Below are 26,812 nucleotides of genomic sequence, written 5' to 3' on the forward strand. Positions count from 1 at the left end.
ATTCACACCTGGAAAGTGCAAGGAGAGGGCAGGGTGTTTTGCCAGTTTTTCTTTAAATTTTTATTTTCTCTTTTATGAATAAAGAAAAAGAAATCGTGCATCAATAAAAAGTCTATTTTTGTACTGACAAGAATTTTAATCAGATTCATAGTAGGACTAGTATCATACAAAAAGCTACTAATGCCTAACACAAAGGGACATATCCATCGGTGAATCTAAAGAAAAACTGTTTTTAAAGAGTCTCATAATAGGAAAAAAATAAAAAGTTGGCCCAGAATTTCAAGTATACAGTAAGTAAGAGCCACTTATTCTGAAGAAGCTGCAGCACTTCAGTATCTAAATAAAAATTCCAGTTCCCAAAAAAAAAATGAAGTTTTATTTAAAATTTAGCCTACACTGTGACTAGTAGTTTCCTAAAAGGGGGAAAATAAATACACCTAATATGAAAAAGAGAGACCAGATCTATCAGTGTGCCAGATGCTCAGATGGTATTAATTGGTGCATTGGTTTATTGTAAATTAAACCAGCTTGAGTTCAGACCAGATCTTTCATTAACATTTACAAGAGATTACTTGCAATTACATTGTATTCTCCCTTGTGTACAGAGGCCACAAAGTCAGAGTATAATCCAGAATCTTAAATATAAACATGAAAGAGTGAAAACTGTGTTTTTCTCTCTTTTCATGGTCTTCTATGTACCAGCCAAGCTCTTTCCTAGGTCTTTATCTGACTTGTGTCAAAGCAAATGGCAGTATTACATCTGGTTTCATGCAACACAACTGAATACTCAAAAAAGTTTTGGAGAAACTCAAAAAAGATGGGGAAGGTTTTATCCTCCATGGTCTATATACCAGAATCTGATGCTACCTGGCATGTCTACATAGGAAGCATAACTAATTTTTGTAAATTTTCCCAAGGGAGTCAGTCTTCACAACTAAAATGACAGAAATGTTAAAAATTATCTTGAAAGTAAAGCAAGGTTTCATTCCATTTACACAGTACCAATTTTAAATATTTCAGGAATGTCCCTTGGCTTGTAATAAAACAACACAGTAAATGTAAACTGCTTTGAGAATAAAAATTCTTGTGCTCTTTTGTAAATAAGAAACTGCATTTCAACTCGGTAGGCAATGGGAATGTAGATTCCAAAACAATACACTAGAATATCTTCTCACTGTATGTTTAACATCCAGGGATGTGCCTAATGTACTTATAGGTTGGTTCTCAAATATCTGTCTTCCTCTAACTCATGTTTGTTCACAAAAATCAAAGTCATAATCTTAAAATTTATTTAAGCATTTAAAATTAATTAGTAAATATTTAGCTGCGGAGTAGTGACATAAAAACGCAACATTTACAGGAAGTGGTCATAGTTTTCTTTACCTACTCAACAGAACTAGGAAAATGAACAAATTTTCAAGGACAATTGATCTGATTAATTATGCAAACAAACCATTTGAAAGCAAAAGCATTTGATAAGGAGAGAGGAACATGTGCAGAAATATATGGATTTTTTGTCTGTCCTTGGTGTAATTTGAATGGCACCAACATGGCACACTTAGCTCTGTGTAGATGTAACGTGTGGACTATTTCTGCCTTCATCCTCCATAACACTTCCTATACCCAGTACAAAAATCTAGTTTCTGACTCTAAAACAGACTTTATCTAATAATAAAAGTCCTATCATACACAGATTTGGTGCGGCAAAATTTCACCCATTATTTGAGTGATCCAAACAGTATGACTGTAACAGTATTATCTGAACTAAATTGCATGGAATGCACTTTCCTGTGGCATAACAGAGAATAATTTTCTGATTTTAATAATCAGAAGTGTCACCTTTTAATTACAGAAGAATTAAGACCCCCCTCCTCTTACAGTACTGAATACAAAAAGGTAGTTGAGGACCTTGTATCAGATGGAGAAGCACTGAGGCTAGAAGCATCCATAGACCTCTGTGAGCTAGGGTTGATCTGGCTGCATGCTGTTGAAAGCTGATTCACTGAAGGTGAAGGAAGTCGCAGCTGCTGAACTGTCATGGGACTGCTGGTGACTACTGCATTGTTGCTGCTGCCTTTTCCAATGGATTTGCACCTGTGTCCATTACCAAGACCTCCTAAAATAAACAAAGCAGGTTAGTATTTATCTCTCAGGAACCCAGGATGAGGCACAGAACTCACTTCACTGTGCAAACTCCAGAGAGTGATGGGAATCCTCCGATGAGGACAAAAGAGGGGACCAACACAAGAATTTTGCAAACTCCTCGAACCATGAACAGCAATACAGGGGAATTATATGCATGTTTAAAACTGAAGTACATGTGCTGAAGTACATAAAGACCAGGCCTGACAGAAAACATCAGAGAATGCACCAGGTAAAAGAGCCCTCTGCTGAGGGACAGCTCTCTATGAAGAAGACAGGAAGGGAGAACCCAAGGAGGCTGCCAGAACAGCACCATGTCCCCAGTCCTACCAAACCCGGCAGCTGCAATCCATTGCAAGCCCTTCCATCATTCCTACCACTAGCTTGCAAAAAGCAAGGAGGCCAGGGATATGCACACAGACTGCAGTGCTGGCCACGCAGTTTCACTAGCAGGAGAGAGTTACAGCTGGAACCCAGCTCAATCTAGGTAGAGGAATCTGAGCTGAATCAAACTGAGAAGTGTTCTGGACTTTCTTTAAAGGCCACAGTCTGCTCCTAATCACAGCTGCCATGACTCAAACTGATGGCTATTACACAGAACCACAACAGGTAGCTGGCCACGAGGACACGCCTTCAAAATGCTCAGTGTACTTTGTGTTGTGATTTAGATCACAGACGGCGGTTTACAAGATTGTCTCCATTAAAACACACTGAGATTAGAAAGTTAAAATGCAGGTCATAATATGGAAGTTGTTGGACTAGCAAATTCTCATCACAGCTGGAAATTAATAATTAGACAATTCACATTCCTAGCTGCTTCCCTGTGTGAGGAATGCTCCACAAAGCAGTATAGCAACATCAGGACAAAAACTGAAAAGTATTTCAATGTAAACCATTTTCCTAAATTAAATCTATTTTTTATATCGGCATACAACTCATACAAGTTTTTCTCCAGATTCTTCAGATGGATTGTGGATGGCAGAGAGAAGTACATTAAGGCATTTATGGCTCTCTCAGTCAAAGGAAGAAAACCCAAATCCTTCAATCCCCTCCAGATCAAGTCGTTCGAAGGACAAACATTAAAAGAAAACTCCTTATTCTGCACTCAACTCCACTGTGGACATCACAATAAAGCATTTAAGCTCTTCTAGGATTACTGTCTGTTCCCACTACAGATGTTCAATTAAATTTAAAAAAATTTAAAAAAGAGATGTTATTCTAATTTCTTTCCTGTGAAGCAGGAAAGTACATATTTTGAACTCACTAAAGATGAATCAATGTGCTACTCAGCAGTTGATTTTATAATGTTACAGACAATTAAATTGTAACAAGTAGGAATTGTAAGTAAAAAATGTAAGTTGCCTCTGATAATAACATGAACATTACTCCTCTTAGCAAAAAGCTGGATGAGGTGAAATAAAATGTTTACAAGCCCCATTCACACTATAAAAAATAAATAATACAACATCATATGCCTATACGTGTGCATATATCATAAATGTTCAGTTAGCTATTTTTGGGAAAAGCGCCTTTAGTACGTAGAACCAAAGACATTCTGCACCAAATACATAAAAAGGAAGTGTACTATAACAATGCAGGAAACCCAACTGGATTTGACACTGAAGTACAGTTGTAATGCCTGGAGAGTGTATACACATATAAAAATATATATATATATATATATGTGTGTGTATATGTATGCATGGAATACTTAAAAACACATAAATCTACTATTTAGCATTGAGAAAATGTACCAAATATATACTGATCCTTTCTTGGATGATGCCATTAACACCCTTCACTTAAAGGCCTCAACAATAATATTTGCTTTCATATCAAGGACTGTGCATTTGTCAGATTTACATTAGGGAAAGGCCATGTGCCATCTCAAACAACAATCTGCCACAATACAGTGAAATTGCTATTTATTCATGAACAATCTGAGCTGCTTGAAACTTTCATGTCAGAAAAAAACAAATGCCAGCAAAAAAACCAGAAAAGGCAGTAGTGCCAAACCAGTGCTGTTAAACAGAAAAAGTTGCATCCTCAATACATCCTGGTTTCCCTTTCAATTACAGGGTCTGGTATTACTATCTGGTATAAACAGTACCTCAGGGATGCCAACAGCAGGTGAGACAATTTGCTGTATTGTGGTAAGGATGATGAGCCAAAATAGCCTAGCTGCTAGCCATTGAAAGGGAAACACGAGGAATTAAGTAATTTACAGAGACTGTCTTATTGAAATGATAAAAAAAAGTTATCCAAGGCTCTAGTCCTTGTGGACAGTTGTCTGGACTTTTCTCTGATGTGGAAACAGAAGCAAAATGTTTTGTTCTTTTATCATTGACAAACATTTGCTGTTACAAGGAAAATAATAATTCTTCCACTGAAAAGAAGGCAGGGGAGATTATCATGGAATAATAAACCATCAGCTCCCTCCACTGAAAGAGGCTGAAAGAGCAAAGTAAAAGGCTGCTGCTGTGAAAAGCAAACCTATAACATTTCATCAGCTGCTTCATATAGGCATAAATGTATCAAAAGACCACCATTAATACCTTGTATGTACCCTGCAGGTCACTGAAGAGCATCAATTTGATCTGAATCAGGCAGCAGCATACAATCCCGTCTATGCTGAACTAAGTCTGAACACAAGGTGGGAAGCTTATGCTGACTTCAAGCCCATTATTAAAGTACAGACTATATTTGAACTAGCATAAAGTTATACATAGGGCAACACGGACATCTGGCCTGTCATGAGTTTGCTGCTAAAAGGCAAGCTGTCAGAACGCGTGATCAAAACCTCTGGATAAGCGTCAGCTGTCAGAATTACTATGTTCAGCATTAGCATTTGGCATCACACACCCAGAGTGCCAGAGAAGCCCTCAGTCCAGGTTTCCTGTATCATTGTCCCAAAGCTTGAAAATTTTAGGATTTTGAAAGAACAACCAGAAACTCCTCAATGCCTTGAATCCACATCAGCTGAGATAAACAGGAAACTCTCAGGAGGATGCCAGTGGGTTTAAATGACACTGTAGATTCTATGAAAAATATGTAAGCTAATATTTTAAATAAGCAAAATAAGTAGTTTCTTTTCTTTTATACTAGGATATAAATCAGGTCACATTTCAATAAAGTCAACAACTAAGGAGGCAGAATCAGTTCTGCAGTAAGAGTTACAGCTGACCAGAGCAGACACTTTATTCCAATAAACATAATAACACATGAACCAAAGCTCTCCTTATCAACAAATAACAGTAATAGTTAACAAGTAGAAACAGTAAAAAAATATTATGGAAATATTTTAATCCATTCACTTCCTCATTCAGTAGGCTGCCTGTTTTCCCTGTTTATTCTCTATATTTGGTTAATAGCTAAGCTCCACTCAACCTTGAAATGCAAAATTATTTCACTGCAATCTTCTGAAGAACATTCAAAGAATGTAGAAAAATACAGTTACTTTAGATACACAGAATTTCAGATGAGATTTTCTTATTTATGCAATTTTCTTACTTTTTTGGAGGAAGAGTGCAACATGAAATCAATATAATTTAAAAATCATTTTCTTTTATCAGATATTCACTGAAAATCAACCAATTTCTTTGTCTTCTTCTCCATATCAAAATATCTCAGGGGGAAAAATGAAACTGTTGCACCAAATCTTTGAAATTGTAAACTATGCTTTCCATATACAAATCATGGTCAGCAAAAACATATAAAAGCAAAATCAATTTTAATTGTTAGGTGTTCTGAAAGACACTATATACTTACCAAATACATAATATCAGATCAAATTCAAACATCTCTTTGATTAATAAAATCTTTAGTTCCTAACTGATCACTATCTGAAAACCTGTCCCTTGTTACTGTTAGAGCAACAGCTAGAAATAAAAGAACTGCAACAAGAGAGCAAAAGTTAATTTCCCTAGGGGATTTGCTGTACACAGAAAATGTACACATTAAGAGCTTTGGAAGAGGTTGGTTTAAATGTTTCCCTTGTATTGGGTTTCCACTCTGGTTTGTGTGGACTCTCTATTTACCAAAATGAGGAGAAAAGCGTACAAGCAAAAAAGGGTGATGTAAGACAAAAAAAGAAGAGGATAGAGACCAAAGGAATAAGGCAGATGGTATGAATGTATTCTTCACATAGATTAAACTCACCAAGGCTGTTTGAAAACACATTCGGCCTTTTCTCACAACACATTTAATCTTCAATCTGTATGTTGCAGTCCCCAGCTACCACAAATATCTTTACTGTCTGCCACCATATCTGCAGGGTTATTGACACCCTTTCTTTTGGGGGGTGGGGGGGGGGGGGGGGGGGGGGGGGGGGGGGGGGGGGGGGGGGGGGGGGGGGGGGGGGGGGGGGGGGGGGGGGGGGGGGGGGGGGGGGGCGGGGGCTTCACAGTAGCTGGTGACACAAAAAACTCAAATGTTTGCACAGAAGACTTGCTTCCCGATGGTAGTATCTCAGTCCCTCTCACCTTGAGCCTGCCGAAGTTTTCAGGCTTCCCCTGCAGCAATTTCAGTTATATTATTAATGACTGTTAGAGACCTAGCACTTGTCCCTTTGTCCTTAAACTAAACAGCCACTTTTCTATTGTTTCAACATTTCTATTGTTTCTATTATTTCTACATTATTGCACAGCAGCTCTGTAGACAGATATACTAGCTGCAGGGCAGTGGATATCAGACCCCTTTGAATGCTCTTTAAGTGTGTTAAACTGGAGCTTCAAAGGGGAACAAATATATATATTTTTTAAAAGGCAGGATAGGGACAATATTGTTGTTTGTTTCTATGACCATATGATCAAATAAAATCTTTGCCGATCTGGAAATCTGGGCTTCTTCAAACTAGCATTAAACCCTGAGTCCAATCTTTTTGGAAGACCTTGAAGTTTCCAGGTAAGCTAGACAAAAATTCAGTGACAAGTACATTAGGTATGAGCTTTTTTTATGGCATGCAAGCTGGAGTTTTTCAGAGTACAAGTAAATTATTAAACTATGACTCAAAAAGTTGCTGAATTATCATTTGTGTTGCAAGTCTTACAAAATACTGTAGTTTCTGAACTACAATACACCACACAGACACTACATGCCAGTGAAACAATGATTCTTAGCATTCATTATCTTTAAAAACAAAACAAAACAAAATAAAACAAAACAAAACAAAACAAAACAAGGATCTGTAGTTAGAGAGAAAATCCTGAAATTAATAGTCTAAAAGCTCACTGTTTTTAACATCATGGTTATGATCATAGCTTACGGTTTCCTTAACACAATCAACAATGACTTTTTAGTAACAAATTTTCTCCAAATCCTCTGTCAGTGTCCACTCTGAACACTGAGTTAGACACACCATTAATCTGACTAGTATTGGATGTGCCCGTGTTCTTAACTGCTTACAAAGGCCTAATCTTTATAATCAATAAAAATAATCTCAAGAAAATATACTAAACAGAATTTTATGACAGCATGGTATTAAGAGAAAGTACTGTGTACACACTTTAAAGATTCTTCATGCTTTGAATCTTGTAAAGGCAGCTTTTTCACTATCAGAGCGCACTCAGTAAATCGACTTGCACAAATTTCCAATGCTATTTGCAATCTTTGTATGAAGTAAACAAGCATGTATTTTCAGCTACCCTACTGTGATACAAAAGAGACTGACAAAGCACAATGAAAAACAATGTCTCCCTTCAACTGGAACCAAAGTAAAAAATTATCCAGAATTGACCAGTGAAAACAATATCTCACAGGTGATTAACTTAGCTGGTTTAGAGCAGACAGCAATGAGATCACCTACTTCTATGGAACACTTTAACCACTAAATTTAAACAAATGAAAACAGTGGTCTTGTAATGACTAAACTAAGAATATGAAACAGTTAGGTTCAGGAAACTTCCAGGAAAGAACAGACACAGCAAAACAAAGATTTTCTATTAGATGTACAGACATCTTTAATATCTCATACCAATTCTGAATCTGTTTTATCTATATCAGGAAGACCTATCACTTATTAAAGTTATTTTGGAAGCTACTTTGTTTTTTTATTTTGCATAAAACATAAGACGTTATCAGTTAACTAGTGCACACACAAGTTAATATTTAACTGAACTAAAATATAAATGTTTTAGCTGCAATGGGTAACTCCCTTTTTTGTTATCAGCAACATTAGATGACTTCTGCTTTTGTCCTTACTGGGATAACATGGTATGTGCTTTTCTATTGCAGAAAACGTATAGCTTTGCATCTTCGGTTTTGTGCTACTTTTCCATAGTACTAGTTTCTACTTACAGTTCCTATTTACCAAACTTAGCCTATTTTGTTTGTATTTCTGAAATATTAATATATTGTGCAAGCCTCATAATCATATAACTGGTATAAATCAAGAGAAACTCCACTAGAAGTGCAATATATAATTCGAATGGTGACCAGTACCAGATGAAAAAACACAAGTTTCATGCTTTAAGTTTCAGTATTATGTCAGCTTAGAATACTGCCACCATACAAAGACAAAAGTATTATTATCATCAAAATGGAAATTTACAGGTTTTGAAAGAATAGAAGATAATTTAATTGGAATTAGAGATAATAGGAGATACCGTCCGCTTCAATGCCACTGGGGAATTAATGCCTGAATCTGACTTAAATAAACAAACAGAGCATATATCAGTATGTGTGTGAGAGTACAGACTACAATTTCACTTACAGTAATTTCACGATTATAAGACGCACCTGATTATAAGCCACACTTCCGGGTACCAGCAACTTTTCATTCTTTGTCCATACATAAGCCGCACCTGATTATAAGCCGCACATTACAATACAGAGTGTGATAAAAGGTATCTATTCTATCACCATCTATTGAGGGTGGGGGCAGTGATCCTTATCTCAATGGCAGATATTCTGCTAATGGGCCATCCATTGAAACCAGGCGGGGCATTGTTCTTTATCTTTTCACAACCCATCCTTCCTCCAGCCAGTCATTTTCTGCTAATGGCCCACTGAGTCCCACTGTGGGACTGAAAAAATTACTGCATCACATTGGAAGTTGCTCCAGCCAGGGGGAAGAGCCCTACGTTTCTTACCAAGATAAAAACAGAGGTTTTGGGACACTAAGGGAGCCCCTTTCTCCACTGGACTCCAGAGGAATACCGGATTTCTCCACGTCACTACTGGACCTCCACAGGAAAACTGCACCTTCTACAGGAGCACTGCTTCAACTGAATCACATCTGTCACTGCAGGAGGATGAAGCCACCATTTAATGGGACTGCTACCAACACCCTGCCTGACAGGGTGTCAGGTTGTACTCTGACTTTGTCAGGGTTTGGAGTTTGTGTCTTTGTAGTACTGTATTTCTATTTTAATTTCCCTAGAAAAGAACTGTTATTCCTAATTCCCATATCTTTGCCTGAAAGCCCCTTGATTTCAAAATTATAATAATTTGGAGGGAGGGGGTTTACATTCTCCATTTCAAAGAGAAGCTCCTGCCTTTCTCAGCAGACACCTGTCCTCCAAACTAAAACAGCAACTTTTTGTTCTTTGTCCATATATAAGCCACACCTGATTATAAGCTGCACTTTGGGTTTGGACCAAAATTTTAGTCAAAATGTTGCAGCTTATAATCGTGAAATTACTGTACATGTGGCATTACTTGGGAATCAGACAAAAAATAATACTTTCAAAACTTCCTCACACTTTATGAGTTATTGGACTCAAATGAAATCAATAGGGAAAAACTTTGCCCAGTGTTTAATAGTGCTGCAGTTATCTGCAGAATAAATTAATTGATTCCAGCAATTTTGTTGGAATACTTCTTTGTTGATATTATCTGATTGCAAGCTAGCCAGCTATGGAGCGGCAATAAGAAAACACTCTAGAAAAATTAATTCTCTGTACTATGTAACACTTCATCTGCCACAACAGCTTCTAGCACTGTTCAACCTTCACTGCACATTTGTGCTTTTATTCATGTTAGAAACACATTCTTAGAATATTTTCCATTAATTACTGATTTTCTTTTCCCTCAACTTTAATAAAAACATGCTCAGATAACTTCTGTTATCTGAATGTTCTTGGTGGTTTTGAAAACACGGCACAGGAGCTTTGCTATCTGTAACTCTGGGCACATGTAGATCCATTACTTGAAAGATACATGATCATTCCATATCAAGCAAATCAGAACAGCACTGCACCCTCTGTTCAGACAGTAATTTCTGATTTCTTGTTGTGCTCACTGAACTGCTGTCTATCTTCCTTGTGGCACACCTTATATGTGCTTCTCCTGTCAGCCTTTCTGCATAGGCAGTGATGGGAAGAAGACGACCTCTTCCCTTCCTCCAGGCCCCAGGAAAAGGGAAGATGTTCTGCCTCCTTTACTCACTCAGAAAATGGGATGCAGCAGAGCACCAAGAGTAAGGGGACAGATTCTCAGTAGATGAAGGCTGCCTTAACTCCGGTGCTCTATGACAACATCCTCCAAGTAAAACCTGCCACCATCCATGCAGGAGTCCTGAGCAGAGAAGAGAAGAGCAAGAAGATTGCCTTCTACCTCCAGCGTGGGCCAGGCCTCGTCTTTGCCCATATTTGCTTTATTTGGCACATCATACGTCAGTGCCAGACTGTGCTGCATGTCACAATCCAGTAACAGCATGAGTTCAGCAAAAAAACAAGCAATAAAGGTGTTGTTTAATATTACACTCTAATCCCACGTGAGGCTCCCTTTTCTAAATCTTTACAAATAATACAAGTTATTTGACTACTCTTTCTCAGTGATGTATCTTTCCTCCTTTAACAGGAAAAAGAAAAAGAAAAAGAAAAAGAAAAAGAAAAAGAAAAAGAAAAAGAAAAAGAAAAAGAAAAAGAAAAAGAAAAAGAAAAAGAAAAAGAAAAAGAAAAAAAAAAGATAAATACCAACCAGTTTAATAGTGATACCCATTTCAAACAAGTGACAAAAGTTAACATGGAAAGAACTTCAGAAACTGCAGTATGGAAGCAGGAATCTGAGTAACTTGCAGCCACATTCAGTACATTTCTGTTTCCCAGATAAAGTCAATTGTTCAAGGACATCACTGTTTTTCAAACAGTATTGTCCCTGAGATTTTGAGCAGTACATTTTTTCTTTTCCCACACAACAAAAAACAAGATACTGTTTAAGGCTGTTTCTCCTAAAAAGTAAGAATGTTATCCTATTTGTCAGTTTAACCAGGCAGAAATAACAAGCATATAGCCCAGATAACATACATATTCTAAGAAGCTTTATACTCAGTTAATTAGTTTAACTATTGCTTTCATGGTTCATTTAAGTCTTTCATGCTTCATTAAGTATCAATATATTTTATCACCTCAGAAAAACTTCTCAGTAAAAATACAATTGTATTTTCAAGTGATAACCTTGTTAACTAATATATACATTTCAAGCATATCTATCAGACACTAGCAAAGTCTGAATTGCTACAGTAGCAGTATCTGAAACCATTATGCAAATTTCTTTCCACACACGATGAAAACAAAAGCACTTCTGCTGAAACAAAAGTATTTCATCAAGGAAATTATTTTGACACATGTTATTTTCATCATTTAAAAAGCTCTCACACTGATTTTTTACTGTTCCACCTTCACAGCAATCAGCTCAAACATACCCTGGATCCAGTAACTGTAACTATCTTGCCAAAAGTCCTCAATTCATAAAGTCAGAAGATCATGTCCTTAAGGAAGCATAAAGACCAATGAAACTAATAGTTAGAAGTATGTAGAAGCCAAAAGCCAAGTGCAACTCATAAAACAAATTCCTGAGGTTAAGAGAACATCTGTCCTATCAGAAAGGCTTACTTACTTATGCATAGTATGAATTTTCTGAATTCAGGATATAGGAATATGTCAGAGTTATTTGGAAAAACATTTTCTAGACTGAGAAATTAGTCCTTAAAAGCTCTGCATGATTACCACATGATTACCTGCATGATAACCACAAATTCTCTGGAAATTTCTACTAGTACCTTGATATGCAATCTTGTTCTGTGAAATATGGGGCCAGTAAGGTACATTGCAATAACAGAATTACAGAGGTTCTTATTATTCAAGCTGACTTTTAGAGGAGGCCACTATTAGCATCGTCGTGGTCCAAACAAAACTCTCTACTTGCCTTGCCACCTTAGCTCTTCATGTCAATGAGAGGCAAATCCTGGGAAAATAATACAAACAGACAGAAGTATTTAAAATCTGTATTGACACTACATGTTTCCACTCTCTCAAAGCTTTAGACATTTTTCTTTCAATTTTATTCTTTATTTTTTATTCTTTTCATCAGCCCAAGCCATACTAATTAATCAGAGTTTCCCAGGTCTTTTGTCATTGTGAACAAAAAGAAAAGACCAAAATCAAAGCTTGTTTCATCTTTTTAAAGTGAGTCCATCTACCTTCCACAAAGCCAAGCTAATAAGAGGAAGGATTAAGGTCAATTGAATGGCTTAGGCCCCTAAATACCAGTTCTGCTCATGCCCTTAGCTGTCATCCTTGCCAAAATTGATTTACAAAGAATGACGTCTTAACCACAGCTATTACTTTGAGAAGAGGAGGTTGCCATGTAGGCAGAGTTTGTCAGCCAAAGTTGGCTCTTGAGTAAGGCTGAGGTAAAGACACAGGAAACCACAGTGGTATCCCAATGCAACGGTGTCTGTAAGGGCCATCTGAACAGCGGAAAGAAGTGTTCACAGACAAAGGCATAAAAAAGGCAAGTGTTTGCATGCTCTGCTGAGCTGAGTACCTTCCTTAAGGGGTGGAAGTCCACACAATTGTCCTGATGGACACAGAAATCTTTTCAAGAAGCTGGTCAACCCAGCTGTGCATCTCTCCTTCATACCTCTAAAAAACCCAAGTGGTACCCACCTTCATATTAGTTTGAGAGAGAGAAGGTGCTAAACAGGCAGGAGAAAAATATTCAGAATGGATCACGTGGTTTTTAAGGACATCATTCTAGTGAACGTCAGTGTCCTTAAATTCAGAAGTACAGTAATTTCACAATTATAAGCTGCACCATTTTGACTAAAATTTTGCTCCCACCCCAGAAATGCAGCTTACACTTAGGAGTGGCTAATACGTGAAAAATTTTCTGAAATTTCCAACCCCAGAAGTGCAGCCGAGGTGCCGAGCACCTGCCAGTAAAACCCGGCATTGTGCGATTGTTACAAATTGGTTACTCTGTTGCGTGGCGGGTGAAGGGAGGCTCAGTGCCGGCAACGCGGGGGCGGAGGGAGGCAGGGGGCTCTGTGCTGCTATCCCCACGGCCCAGGGCAGAGGCGGGGGGCTCCCGCCCCCGCCTGCCGCTGCAGGAGCAGGCAGGCTCCTTCCCCTCCTGTTGCCGCGGCCATGGGAGCAGGGGGACTCCTTCCCCTCCTGCTGCCGCCACCATGGGTGCCGGCGGGCTCCATCCCCACCTGCCGCCACTGCCACAGGTGCCAGCGGGCTCCATCCCCGCCTGCCACTGCAGGGCAGCGCCAGGCCGGGACAAGTGAGCCCGGTGGCAGCGGCAGCCAGCCCCGAGCAGCCCCGCCGAGCTGGGCCACTTGGCCCCGTCGGCAAGCCCTGAGCAGGCCAAGCTCACATGGCCCAAGCCAAGCCAGTGAACCCCGCAATCCCACGATTCTGTTACTACCTGGTAACTTTGTTGCACGCAGGTCCTCACTGCAAACGACAGAGCGGCTTATAATCAGGTGCGGCTTATGTATGGACAAAGAACGAAATGTTGCCGACACCCAGAGACGCAGCTTAGAGTCAGTGCAGCTTGTAATCGTGAAATTACTTTACATAAGTAATTTTTTACAAATGGAACCTGGCCTTATGAGCTGCTTGGGTAATTTTTCAAACTACTGCTATATGCAAGCGTTCATGTATTCCTCATACAATTTCATGTGTGTTCTTTTAGAATTCTGGTGTGATTTTCATTAAATTGCAGGGATTTGATTCCCCAAAACTCAGGGATGGCAATTCCCCGAAGTTAATGTGAATAGTATATAAATCATTGTATCCCAATAGTGCTGAAATTCACAATCTATTATACAGTTCATGGAATTCTATGTTGAAAAACACATTTACTTTTGAAGTACTTACAATGCATATTGCATGCCAAAAATGCATAGCAAAGTCCACTCCACTTCCAAAAGGCTACAGAAGATCAAATCAGAAATCCACTTCTCTCTAAAACAGAGAAGACTTAAAGTCCTTATAATTGAAGAAAAGGGAATAAACGAAACAATTCTTATAGTACTTTACCCTTTATATTATTAGCTTCCCTTCCTCAAGCAACATTCAAGAATCAGGTCGGCATGGGCAGGCTGAGAGAAGAAAGAGTACAGAAATTTCACAACCATAAGGTGCACCGGACTATAAGGCGCACCTCCGGGAGTCGGCAAATTTCGCAACTTTGAACATTATATAAGGCGCACTGGACTATAAAACATACTTTTTTTTGCAGCAAGGATCCGCCCCCAGATGCCCCCTCATGGTTGCTGGTCGAGGCCCCACCTCAACCCGGCAGCCATGGGCCCCCGGGCCCTCCTGCACCCGGCAGGGCCGGGGCATGCCTGCTGCCACTCCGCACCGCCTCCCCAGGGCCAGGTTATGCCCGCAGCCGCTCCATGCCACCTCCCCGGGGCCAGGCTCTGCCTGCCACCGCTCCGTGCCACTTCCCTGGGGCCGGGCTATGCCCGCCGCTGCTTCGTGCCACTTCCCCGGGGCCGGGTTATGCCTGCTGCCGCTCGGTGCCACCTCCATGGGTCCCCGGGCATGCCTGCCAGGCGCCGCGGGCCCCCGGGCCCGCCTGTACCTGGCAGCCACGAGGGCCTGGACCCACCTGTACCCGGCATCTGCAGCCTCACGGCCCCACCTCCACCTGGCAGCCACGGCCCTGCCGGCTTCCCCTGCAGCTCGCGGCTCACACTTCCGGGTTGGCAAATTTCCAAACTTTTGCCCATATATAACACGCACCAGACTACAAGGCGCACTTCCAGCTTTGGGTGAAAATTTCAGTCAAAAGTGTGCACCTTATAGTCGTGAAATTATTGTATGTATTTGCAACCTGGTTTTGCGAGAATTTTCAGGGAGTGCCCAGATGTTGACAGTTGCTGGCTGACAGATGCCCACCCAGCTGGTCTCTCCCCCTGCACCCACAAGAGCACAGAGAGCACACGAGAAAAAAAGATGGAAAAAGCTCCTGGGCCAAGATAAGGATAGTTTACTAAAAAAGGCAAAAACTTCATGCTGAGGCAAAGCAAAGCAAGAAATGTGTTCACTACTTCCCATCAGCAAGCACGTGCCCAGCCACTTAGTCAGCAGTTGCTCAGTAAGGTAAATGCCATTACCACAAATGCCCTTACATCCTCCTCCTTTTGCTCAACTTTCATGACTGAGCACATCATACAGTATGGAATATCCCTCTGGTGAGTCAGGGTCAGGTGTCTTGGTTGTGCTCCCTCCCAGTCTCCCTCTTCCACACCCCCTTCCTAGCGACCTTTTTCTTGTAGGATGATGGAGAGAAAACCTTGACACTGCGCAAGCACGGCTTACCAAGAACCAAAACATCGGTGTGTTATCACTGGTTTGTTACCAAGACTGGTCAAAAATGCAAACTCCAGCACCATATGGGTTGCTACGAAGAAAGTTAACTGCATTCAGACAGACACAGTATACTTCTTGTAGAAAAGCCCAATAAATGTTAGGAGACTCCTCTGGAAAAGTAAAATACATGGGGAACCAGCTCAATGGGATAAGGAGGATAAGCACTACCCAGGGAATGTCCAGACTTCAGGCATCACTGCAGAATTCAAATTTACTTCTAAAAGCACTGTCATTTTGAAATGAGAAATGTTTTCCCATTATGATTTTAGTTTAAAATATGTGAGAAAAATTGTATCTCTATTGAATAGATATTAAAATCTCCGCTTTCTATTGAAATAATGTAGTTGTAGAATTTTGTAAGGCTTAGATTTTCAGAAAAGAAAGTACAGCAATTTCACGATTACAAAAGGCACCTGATTATAAGCTGCAGCTCTGTGTGGTGGCAACGTTTAGGTCTTTGTCCGTATATAAGCCGCATCAGATTATAAGCCGCACTTTTTTGCACAGCGAGGACGCTTGCACAACTTTCACAAAGTTGCCAATTAGTAACATAATCGCGTGATCATGGGGTTTACTGGCTCGGCCCCACTCGGGGCGGTTGCCAGGGAGAGGGGGAGGGGCTTGCCCAGCTACTGCCACTGGGAAGCGGGAAAGCAGCATGCCTGGCGGCTGCCGCCAAAAAGTGGGAGTGTGGCGTGTCTGGCCGCTGCTGCCGGGAAGCAGGAGAGCAGCATGCCCGGCCGCTGTCACTGCCGCGCTTCTGGTGCCGGGCAGTGGTGCTGCCGCTACGTATCCCAGGGCCAGGTGGCACCGCCGTGCCCACCAGGGCCGGGCAGCACCGCCGCGCTCCCCAGGGCTGGGCAGCACCGTCACGCTTGTCGGAGCCAGGCAGCACTGCCACTGCGCTGCCGTTGCCCTGCTGCCCAGGGCCGGGTGGGCTCCGGCTCGGCTCGCAGCTGCTGCGGGCTCCGACTTCCGGGTTGGGAAATTTCCGAAATTTATTCATATATTGGCCGCTCCTGAGTGTAAGCCGCACTTCCGGGTTAGGAGTAAAATTTTAGTCAAAATGATGCGACTTATAATCATGAAATTACTGTAATTTTTTTAAAACCAGAGATGTCTTACTGGTTTCAGAAAACAGCAAGAACTTTGAATATGAATACTTTCATTTTATTCATTCTGAATAATTAAAAGTCAGTTTCTGTTTTAATCACATAAAGGTTTTGCTCTTTTAATCAGCAGGTGTTCTTTTAAAATGATGTTTTGGCCTAAGAAACCCAAGAAATGAGGAATCCTGAAGGCTCGGCTGAATACATGTCTATAGTACTTTTCCCTCTATATATGTACCCATCAGGTGGTGGAACATGCTTATGTGATTAAATATAATATGATTTGTTTCATGTATGCATTCTTAACCATACCCAGCTACAATACCTGCTGAGAAACAATGACATCATTACTGTAGCAGCTATTTGTTATGTGAGGCTGATTGTGTTGCATTTCTGCTCATAGAACAAGATTTTTAAAAGAAAAAAACATTCTTAAATTAACAATTCAAACAGATATCTGTAAAGTCTGAAGTTTTCATGACTACATTTTGATGTTTTCTACTCTTCTAATTCTCTCTCTTATGAGGAAAGACTGCAGGAGCTGGGTCTTTTTTCTCTGGAGAAGAAAGGACAGAGGAGTTCTCATCAATACACATAAATATCTCAAAGGTGGGTGCCAAGAGGATGGTGCCAGACTCTTCAGTGAAGCACATGCCAGGATGAGGAACAATACCCTAAACAATAAACAATAAAGTTCCACCTCAACACGAGCACTGGAACAGGCTGCCCAGGAATGTTGCAGAGTCTCCCACTGTGGAGATATTCAAAGCTCAGCTGGATGTGTTTCTGTGAAACTTGCTCTGGGTGACCCTGCCTTGGCAGAGGAGTTGGACTAAATGATCTCCCAAGATCTCTCCCAAGCTTGCAAATTCTGTGATTCTGTATTTTTTGTGATACTAGTTTGAAAAGGTACGATGCAGTTGGCCAAAAGGATGAACAACCCAACAACCTAACCATGTGCAGGGATGTAAATATTGGAAATAAGTTATCTCACATCACTAAAGGTGTGTAAATTCTTAATTTAAAGCACTGGATCACAGCTATGATCAGAATAAACTTATACATTTAAATTAAATCATATAAATCTCAATAGGCACACCCAACTTTTCTATTTTAAAGAAACAATAAAAGTCGCTTTACTGGGAGAAGTTTTGTTAGGACCAAAGTTTACCCCTTGGTTTCCAGTTTACAAGTCTTAAAAAATAATTTCTTTCTCTATGAATTTTTTGAAAGAAAGAAGTCTTAGTCAAGTTATAACATGCCAGGTAGTCATGAAGGGAAAATTAGATTATTATCATTATATTCAATGTTCAAACCCCTTGCAAAAGATTCCAATATCTAATTTCAGAGACTCATTTTAGAGATCTGTGGGTAAAGAACTATTCAAATAATTCAGTTTGACCATTAATGAACTTATAGGTTAGTATACAGTGAAGGAATTCACAGGAGCAATCATGTGGAAAGAAACTGCTCATGACTACTATTTGTTCTTGTTCTGCAGTACTTTTTTTTTTTTCAGTCCAGTCAATGTGGGCTCTCCAATCAATGAGGGTTCCTTCTTTCTGGTTTAATATACCACAAAGCTTTTTAGGTCTCCTCAGAGACTGAGGAATTCACAATTTTTCTTGAACCAGAATGCTTAAAACTGAATATAAAACAAATGCAAAAAATCATGGTTATTGTTTGCACAGAATCAATGTCCTGATGTTTGCTATAATGACTGTACAAAATAAGGCTAATGCCTGGAGCTCTTGAAGAGCATTTTTATTTGTCAGGAATAGGAATATATATTTCTTGTATTCTTAAATACTCCCAATTCTACTTATAAATCAACACCTATAAAAGATAAACTTACTTTTATAAAAATCAGCTGTGAGGAAAAAAAAGTTAAAGATCACACTAAACATATTCTTCCCCACATCAAAACCCCAAGTTGTAAACATACCTTTTGCTAAAAATACTTAGTTTTACATGTTTTTTTCCCCTTGAGGTTTTGCTGAGTTACTTATTACACATAAAATGAGTGATAGAAGGCATTGCATGCCTCAAATGGTGTTAGTGACTTGACATTCAACAACATTTTTTAACCACAGAGCCGTCTGTAAATGTTCTCATGTGCATTTTCTTTTCACAGTCAAGCCAAGGGGGACAGGCAACAGTGCTGAGAAAACCCTGCTTGTCCTCCACACCCAACACCAAGGGCACTGAGTTCACGTTTATCAGCCGGCGATATGAGAATACCAAGATCAGGGTGCTTCAGCTACCCTCTGCAGTGCAAGAATCCAACTAGATATTACCATGATGTCTGCAACAGCAGTGTCTGCTTAGTCCAGCTCCCAACCTACAGCTCCTCGTTACACCTGCACTGCACTCAGTCCCCACCTCTGCCTCTGCAAACGTAAAGTGAGGTTTTCAAAAGTGCCAGCAAACCTTCTAATTCACCTACAGCACATTAAGACTTCAGGATCACACAAAGTGCAACCACTTCTGAAGGTTTAAAAACAAGCAATACCAGAGTAACACGGCTATTCTCTGCTCAGGGCACAGTAACAGGACAACAACACACACTCCAAGGCTGACCTTATAGTGTTGCCCTAGAAAAAGGCAGACAATAGTAAAGTATGAGTAAAGAAAAGAAGGTATATCAGAACTGCATCTGCAAGTGAAACTTGTGAACTCTGAGGCACAATACTTCCCAGGTCTCTCCTTCAGGAAGAACAGCTTTGCAAAGCTTCTCAAGTAACCTGAATGTCATTTACACAGATTTGGTCCTCGGTGTTCCACTTGGCTTGTAGCAGGGAAATTAGCAGCATAGTCCCTTTGTCCAGCTGACAGAGTTTTACTATGGTTAAGTAAACATGGGGCAGGTACACTTTGTTCTCCCTCTTCCTCCCACAGGTATCCCTTCACACACTTTCAGCTCTGACACACAATTTCAATTAGTATTGGTTTTACCAAAAGTCAAAGGCAAAGTAATGAAATCTGCATCAACAAAACATATTACCTTGCTGTGCAAGAAGACTTCATTCACATGGCAGACATTTCACACTGCAGCTGTACCTGCTCTGTATGCATGTTTTTCTGTATCTGTATATAAATTATGTATTTTTAACAGTAGAACATAGCTGCTTATCATGAGTGCTGTCACAGCTCTTCGTCACTCTATAATGAAGTTGGAGACCGAGAGGGGATTTGAACACTCCTTTGAAAAGTCTAAAAATAGAAGGTAGCAATAATGAGGAAATAACTAGAGCACAATAAGGACGGTGGAAGATAGAAACAAAACCTCAATCAGCCAAAAAGCAAAAGTAACACTTTTTAAGGACTACCACCTTATTTGAGTTCACTGCCTCTGCTAAAGGACCGCTTGCCCAAAGATGCTTCTGACATGCACTATCAGTTCGGAAAAATGAGAATTACCAACTGGAGTCTTCACTGAGTTATCATGCCTGTCACAAGCACTAATTTAGAGTTGATACTACTCACTGTTGCCAGGAATCCATCTTCCACATTCAATTACAAGGCTTAAAGCAAAGGATAAACTGTAAAATTTTCAATTGGACTCAGTAGCATATTGAAAATGTTTATCAACATTCATAGACAGGGTTCATTTCAGACAAAAAGACACATACAGAAGGCAAGTGACGGGTATGGGAGACGTATGACCATAGCACTATGCAGATATTGAGACATTTCTTTAATTTGCAGTTCTGCATTTTTGTATTTTGTAACAGTCACAGATTCTGACAGAGTATTAGCAATAACTCAGAGCACCTGGAGCAGGAACTGCTAGTGAGAAGGCAACAGAACTGGAGTTAGGCGAAAGAAATAGTAGTTTTCCACAAAAGGTAATAGACATTATTACAATGCAGGTATTTCCTTTCATGTACAGCAGGCTGGAGTTTGTTTTTTTTATATGGGGGGAAATATGGCATCATGTCCTACTGTACTATAAATAAGGCAGCTGATGTGGTTTTTGCTTCGGTGGTTAGACTATTATCACAAATACAGAGCAGTAACCAGTGGCCACTGTTTTTCTCGTTACAAGTTAGACAGCTACAGTGAGTCATCTGTACGTAGGAATAAAGGACATTTGCTTGCATCTCACATTCTGAATTTGTGCTGCACAAATAGTGGCATGTAAAATTAGGATATGTGCACATACTACTATGTAAATCGATAATAAGCAGAACTACTGTAAATAATTAGAATATTCACCAGGAAAAATGGATGAGCATAGACTCTTAAGAAAACCCTAAACTGAATACTGCACTAGAATCAGCAACCCACTAATTTGAATGAAGTCATCTGAACTTCAGACTGCACCTTTCACAACCACGTGTGAATGACGGAAAATACTGATCAGTGTTCAATGTTTTCTTTCAATAATTCAAAATGGGTTTTTTTAAATGTTTGCAGTCATAAATGAAATGCTTTGTTATTACTTTAACAGCTTGTTTTTCCTTTTGTAGAAAACCCAAGGATTTTTGGGAACTTTACAAAAGACAACTAGACAAAAAAAAGTCCTTTGTATCCTTTTTTCTTATCTTTCAAAGATACTATTAATCTGTAAGTGATTTGTCTTTGGCAGTTTTTAATCCAAACTCAATTGGCTTCCTTTTAACATTATTTTACCATATAAATTTCAATAAAATCGGTTCTATGTGGAATTCCATATTAGAGGATTTAATTAAAAATAAATAAATCAGTTTACACATTTGGAATCCGATACAAACATTTCCTCTATACATTCAACACTTCCACAGAAACATCCAGCATCAGCACAGTTTTCTATTAGATTCTGTGGAACTTCAGCATTTTCTAATAAAACTTCTATCCCTCCTCCACAATTGCTAAAAACCAACAGCTCCAGCAACCTTTCATTCAAAGTTTCAATGTCACAAGGAGAAGTTGTTACAATCTGAAAGAAATTGTTTTTCCAGTTGCACAGACCTACTACCTCTCTCAATGGAAGAGGTTAATTTCAAAAATCTTTAGATTAAAAAAGAAACTGATGATAGAGACAGGGAATATCCACGCAGTAATATCTGACAATAAAAATGTAAAAAATTCCTGGTTTCATGGCCAAGAGAGGACACAGCTGTGTAGGAAAACATCCCAGATCACATTTTCAGCACTCTCTGAGAGAGCACTAGAGCTTTTTTTCCCACTCTCCAGACCCCATCGATAACCATATTTTCTCCTCACTTTCAGTCCTCTCCTGAGGTACCATAGTCATCAAAGTTGCAACACTGATGGAACATCAATCTTCTACAGAATGCATACAAAGACCCTTTTCCTTTTACTAGGTGGAAGGTTTGTACACTGTGTTTTAGATTTGAAGTCTTCAGCCATTTGGCTTTCAAAGTAAATATTAAATAAAATATTTTCTCTCTTAAAAATGACAGTGCATAATGATAAGAAAATCCACAAGTCTAAGTAAGTATTTTGAATATTAAGACCAAAGCTATGAAAACAGTTTTACAAACCCCACACAAGAACTGAAGTCAATCACAAGCTAAGCTTGATTCAAGAGTAGTGTTGGTAAGTAACTATATCTGTATTTGAATTACACTTTCTAACTGCAGTCCTGATTGCTCTATGTACACTGCCATTTTCATTTCCTGTGGTACAGACGAAGATCCTTTACTTACACTAGCCCTTAACTTTATACAGTGTAATATTTAGGAGGCAAAAGGTTTTCAGCATCTGTTTCCTGTATTAGATAATATTTACATCTGCCAAAGTCAAAATTCAAAATCAATATATAACTCGACTAATTTTTCATATTAGGCTCTTTACTGGACTTCGGGAGTTGGGTGTTTTCCGACAGAAGTGAAAGAGAGAATTTTTGCAAGCTCCAAGTTTCAGTTTCTCCACCTCTCAAAATTACAATTCACTGTCTTTGATTTTTGTACAAGCTAGTTTTCCTTTCCCTCACTGCTGCTGACACACCTGGAAGAAGCTGAGCTGCAGGAAGCTAAGAGGAGTGCCAAGAAGATACAGATGAGAAGGGGGAGACACAGGTATCTGAGGTACAGGATGAAGCTCCAAGGCACACACTGCACAAGCATGCTGGTTTCTAGAAACACTGCTTGACAGAGCAGTCATAGAGGGAAAGAAGACAGAATTGTCATGCTGCGGTCCCCAGGACTTGCCCACATCCCAGCTGGTAGGGAACAGTGGCCTTTGGTAATCACCACGTAGAGGAATCTGCAGAAATGGCATGGGTGAATAGTTTTCCAGCAGCTAACTGGACGTGTGGTCTGAATCCTTTGTTTCTCAAGTATTTCCTCAGACAGACTCAAAGCTGGTACACATTTCAAATACCCAGTAAGTTTATCATAGTGAGATATCAACCCTACCTAATTTCTGTACAGGAGTGTCATGAGGCCAATTAAAGTTACAAAGCATTCAGCAGTTTCCATTTATAGCAAGTAAGTGATCTTTCTTTTGTAAGAAAGGAATTCAAAGCAGACATTGGAAAAAATATAAATTAATGGGTTTGGTCTCATGCAAGTTTCTAAGCAGAGTTAGTAATTTGACTATTACACAAAGTCGTTTAATGAAACAAATGCCTTCAAACCCCATTCTAGTTAAGACTAACAGACTGACCAAAAATTGACAGTTTTAGCGGGATTTGAATACTGCCCAGTGTTTGTGATTACAAATGAAAGAATGAATGTGAAAACATAAATCAACATAAAATAATTTCCTCATTTCTTTTCTCTCTCCATTAATTTTTAAAATCCATTCAATGAACTGAACAAAGTTTTCATTTTAACTACTCTACTACTTCTTCCATCTTGATAGCAAAACTAGTGCAGTTAAATAAAAATTCGCTAAAACCTATCAAGAAATTCACTGCAACCAATCAAGATGTCAGAAACAATATTCCCATCACATGAACCCAGTAATTTCAGAGACAAATATGGTAGAAATTTCCCTGTTCTCCTATGAACACACATGATGCATTCAAATATAAATGACTTTTTATACGGAACTAAGATGTGTAACCATATTTCACACCGAAGAAACGAAGTAGTTGATAAAGAGTACATGCAAGATCAGAAAGATATGGTCACAGTAAGAAGCCAATATAGAAAATCACTCCTGGTGGTGCAGCAAATCTAGCAAGAATCCCAGGATTGTTTAAGCAGGTGAAACACACCAGCCTTGCACCTCTCTGGACAAAGAAAAGTCAGGGAGCTGCATTAACAATCCCACTGTTCATGGGCTGTCCAGGGAAGGTACACCATGGCAAACCCATCTTCCATCAGGGCATCTTGAGGTCCCAAGATGAACAGTATTTCTCTTATATTACTAAAAGATTTTTACACATTTCCTCCTATTTGAAATTCAACTAATTTTATGGCTACTTGTTTATGCAAATAATTATCCAAGCAGTCTTCTCTTAGTGCTAAAAGCGTCAAAACATTAGCAAGAAACAGCGAATTGTGTTAGAAGATCTATTTCACTAATTAATTGACATCAATGCTGGGTCAGTAGTTTTTTTACGAACAACATTTATTTGTGAATTCTGATTGACAGGCCAATGACAGTTTGGTTAGCTGGAACTTGACAGCCAACTGCAGATTTATTAACAAATGTTCAAACACTAGTATACAAGAAATGCAAGTTCAATCTAGGTCAAATATGCTACAACTGAACTCTGAAATAAGCCATTAAAAATGTCTCAGGAGGACAGAACAAGCATGTTAAATTGTATATTATACAATTAAGAACTGTATTTAGCTGCCAAAGTGGTATGTCAGCAATGATGATGACTGCCTGTCATCTTATACTGGTATTTGAATAAAGCATGAATTATAAATTTATTCTGGATTTTCTCAAGTGCCATTTCAGTAGGAGTACTTATTTTCTTTTTAACTTTCTAAGTAAAAATCACTTAACCTCATATAGAGATTTCTTTTTCCTTCTTTAAACACCTACTTATGATATTTCCAAAAGGTTCATAGTAAGACCTTGGTAACCCCAAGGCCTTTACACTGGCCAGATCTCAAAGAAGTCCCAGAAAAAGACAGATTCAGACAAACTGTACTGCTTAACTTACAGTAAAGGTAACTTTTCTCGTGCAAAAGGCAGAATATACCACTAGTTGGAAGTACTCAAATAACATAAATGAAAAGAGACATCCAGGTGAAATAAAGATAAACATTTGTCATCAAAACCCTGAGTTCAGAGGATACCAAAAGGCAGACAAAGAACTTTTTCATTTCTGTATTTCCATCTTCATTCCAGTCAGCACTAAGTGCCACCTTAACAGAAAAACCTGTACAATTTCCTATGCTCATACAAAATCATCACTCTTGGTGTTCATAACCAAGAAAACCTGCATAAATTATAATGTTAATAAAACATAATCAAGCCTAAAAATTCCCTTTCTGAAGGGAAATTCAAAACCTTTTTGGAATCTTTTTTTGGAAATTTGATAATTTCACGATTATAAGCCGCACCTGATTATAAGCCTCAATTTCAGGTGTCGGCAACTTTTCGTTCTTTGTCCATATATAAGCCACACATCTGGGTGTCTGCAACTGTCTTGGGTTACAATACAGAGTGTGATAAAAGGTATCTATTCTATCACCATCTATTGAGGGTGGGGGCAGTGATCCTTATCTCCACAGGAGATACTCTGCTAATGGGCCATCCACTGAAACCAGGCGGGGCATTGTTCTTTATCTTTTCACAACCCATCCTTCCTCCAGCCAGTCATTTTCTGCTAATGGTCCATTGAGTCCCACTGTGGGACTGATAAAATTACTGCATCCCATTGGAAGTTGCTCCAGCCAGGGGGAAGAGCCCAACATTTCTTACCAAGATAAAAACAGAAGTTTGGGGACACTAAGGCAGCCCCTTTCTCCACTGGATTCCAGAGGAAAACCGGATTTCTTCACATCACCACTGGACCTCCGGAGGGAAACTGCACCTTCAACAGGACCACTGCTTCAACTGAGCCACATCTGTCACTGCACCATTTAACGGGACTGCTACCAACACCCTGCCTGACGGGGTTTCAGGTTGTACTCTGACTTTGTCAGGGTTTGGAGTTTGTTTCTTTGTAGTACTGTATTTCTATTTTAATTTCCCTAGAAAAGAACTGTTATTTCTAATTCCCATATCTTTGCCTGAAAGCCCCTTGATTTCAAAATTATAATAATTTGGAGGGAGGGGGTTTGCATTCTCCATTTCAAAGAGAAGCTCCTGCCTTTCTCAGCAGATACCTGTACTCCAAACTAAAACAGCAACTTTTCATTCTTTGTCCATATATAAACTGCACCTGATTATAAGCCGCACTTCCAGGTTCAGACCAAAATTTTAGTCAAAATGATGCGGCTTATAATCGTGAAATTATTTTCTTCTTTCTTGAAGAAAGAAATATTCCCAACATGCTTTCAAGGTCTTCTATCTCACAGCTGCTGAAAATGCAAAGAAGCTGGGACAGCTTGGTTTGAGCAGGATGTTCCTGGTTGCCTGGGTTCCTTTTAGAAGGGACAGCACCAAGGTCACTCCTGGAAAAGAGAGGAGCTGCTGGGTAGCTTTTGGCAATTGCTGGACTAGTGGAGGGAGAGAGGAGTGGAGAGACTACAGGGTACAACACAGTCAGGATGGAGCAGAAGCATGGCTGTGGGTGGACAGAAAGTCACATCTCAGGGGAAAGAGGCACAGAGACTTTGCAAAAGGACTGGGAAGGACCATGCCCCACTGCACTCAAACCCCTGCACTGGTTTCCAGTAAGGATTCTATTTTCAGATCATAAGGCATTTATAAATGAACATTTTGTTCTCTTCTTACTGCTTTTACTCTTCTCTTTTGTATGTTAGCTCTAGTTAATATCTAGCTCTAGTCTCTTTCCTAGTTATGTTAGCTACCCTATTTTTTATAACAGCTTACAGTAATTTCACGACTATAAGGCACAGCCTT

General features: G+C 39.5%; 1 protein-coding gene across 7 annotated transcripts in view; it reads right to left on the bottom strand.

The window, feature by feature from the left end:
- Nucleotides 1-26,812, bottom strand: part of GLIS3 (GLIS family zinc finger 3) — a 161,165-nt gene that overhangs the window by 119,029 nt on the left and 15,324 nt on the right. For 5 of the 7 annotated variants that reach the window (XM_033085542.1, XM_033085541.2, XM_033085539.1 and 2 more), the window contains exon 2: nt 1,909-2,116. In XM_033085542.1, coding sequence (XP_032941433.1) covers nt 1,909-2,039 — 131 coding nt within the window. In that variant the 5' untranslated portion in view covers nt 2,040-2,116. Of the gene's footprint in view, nt 1-1,908; nt 2,117-12,142; nt 12,245-14,252; nt 14,340-26,812 lie in introns of those variants that run through there. The other 2 variants (XM_033085537.1, XM_033085540.2) reach the window with 2 other exon arrangements.

Source organism: Catharus ustulatus, chromosome Z, assembly GCF_009819885.2.
Source record: "Catharus ustulatus isolate bCatUst1 chromosome Z, bCatUst1.pri.v2, whole genome shotgun sequence".
Classification (NCBI taxonomy): domain Eukaryota; kingdom Metazoa; phylum Chordata; class Aves; order Passeriformes; family Turdidae; genus Catharus; species Catharus ustulatus.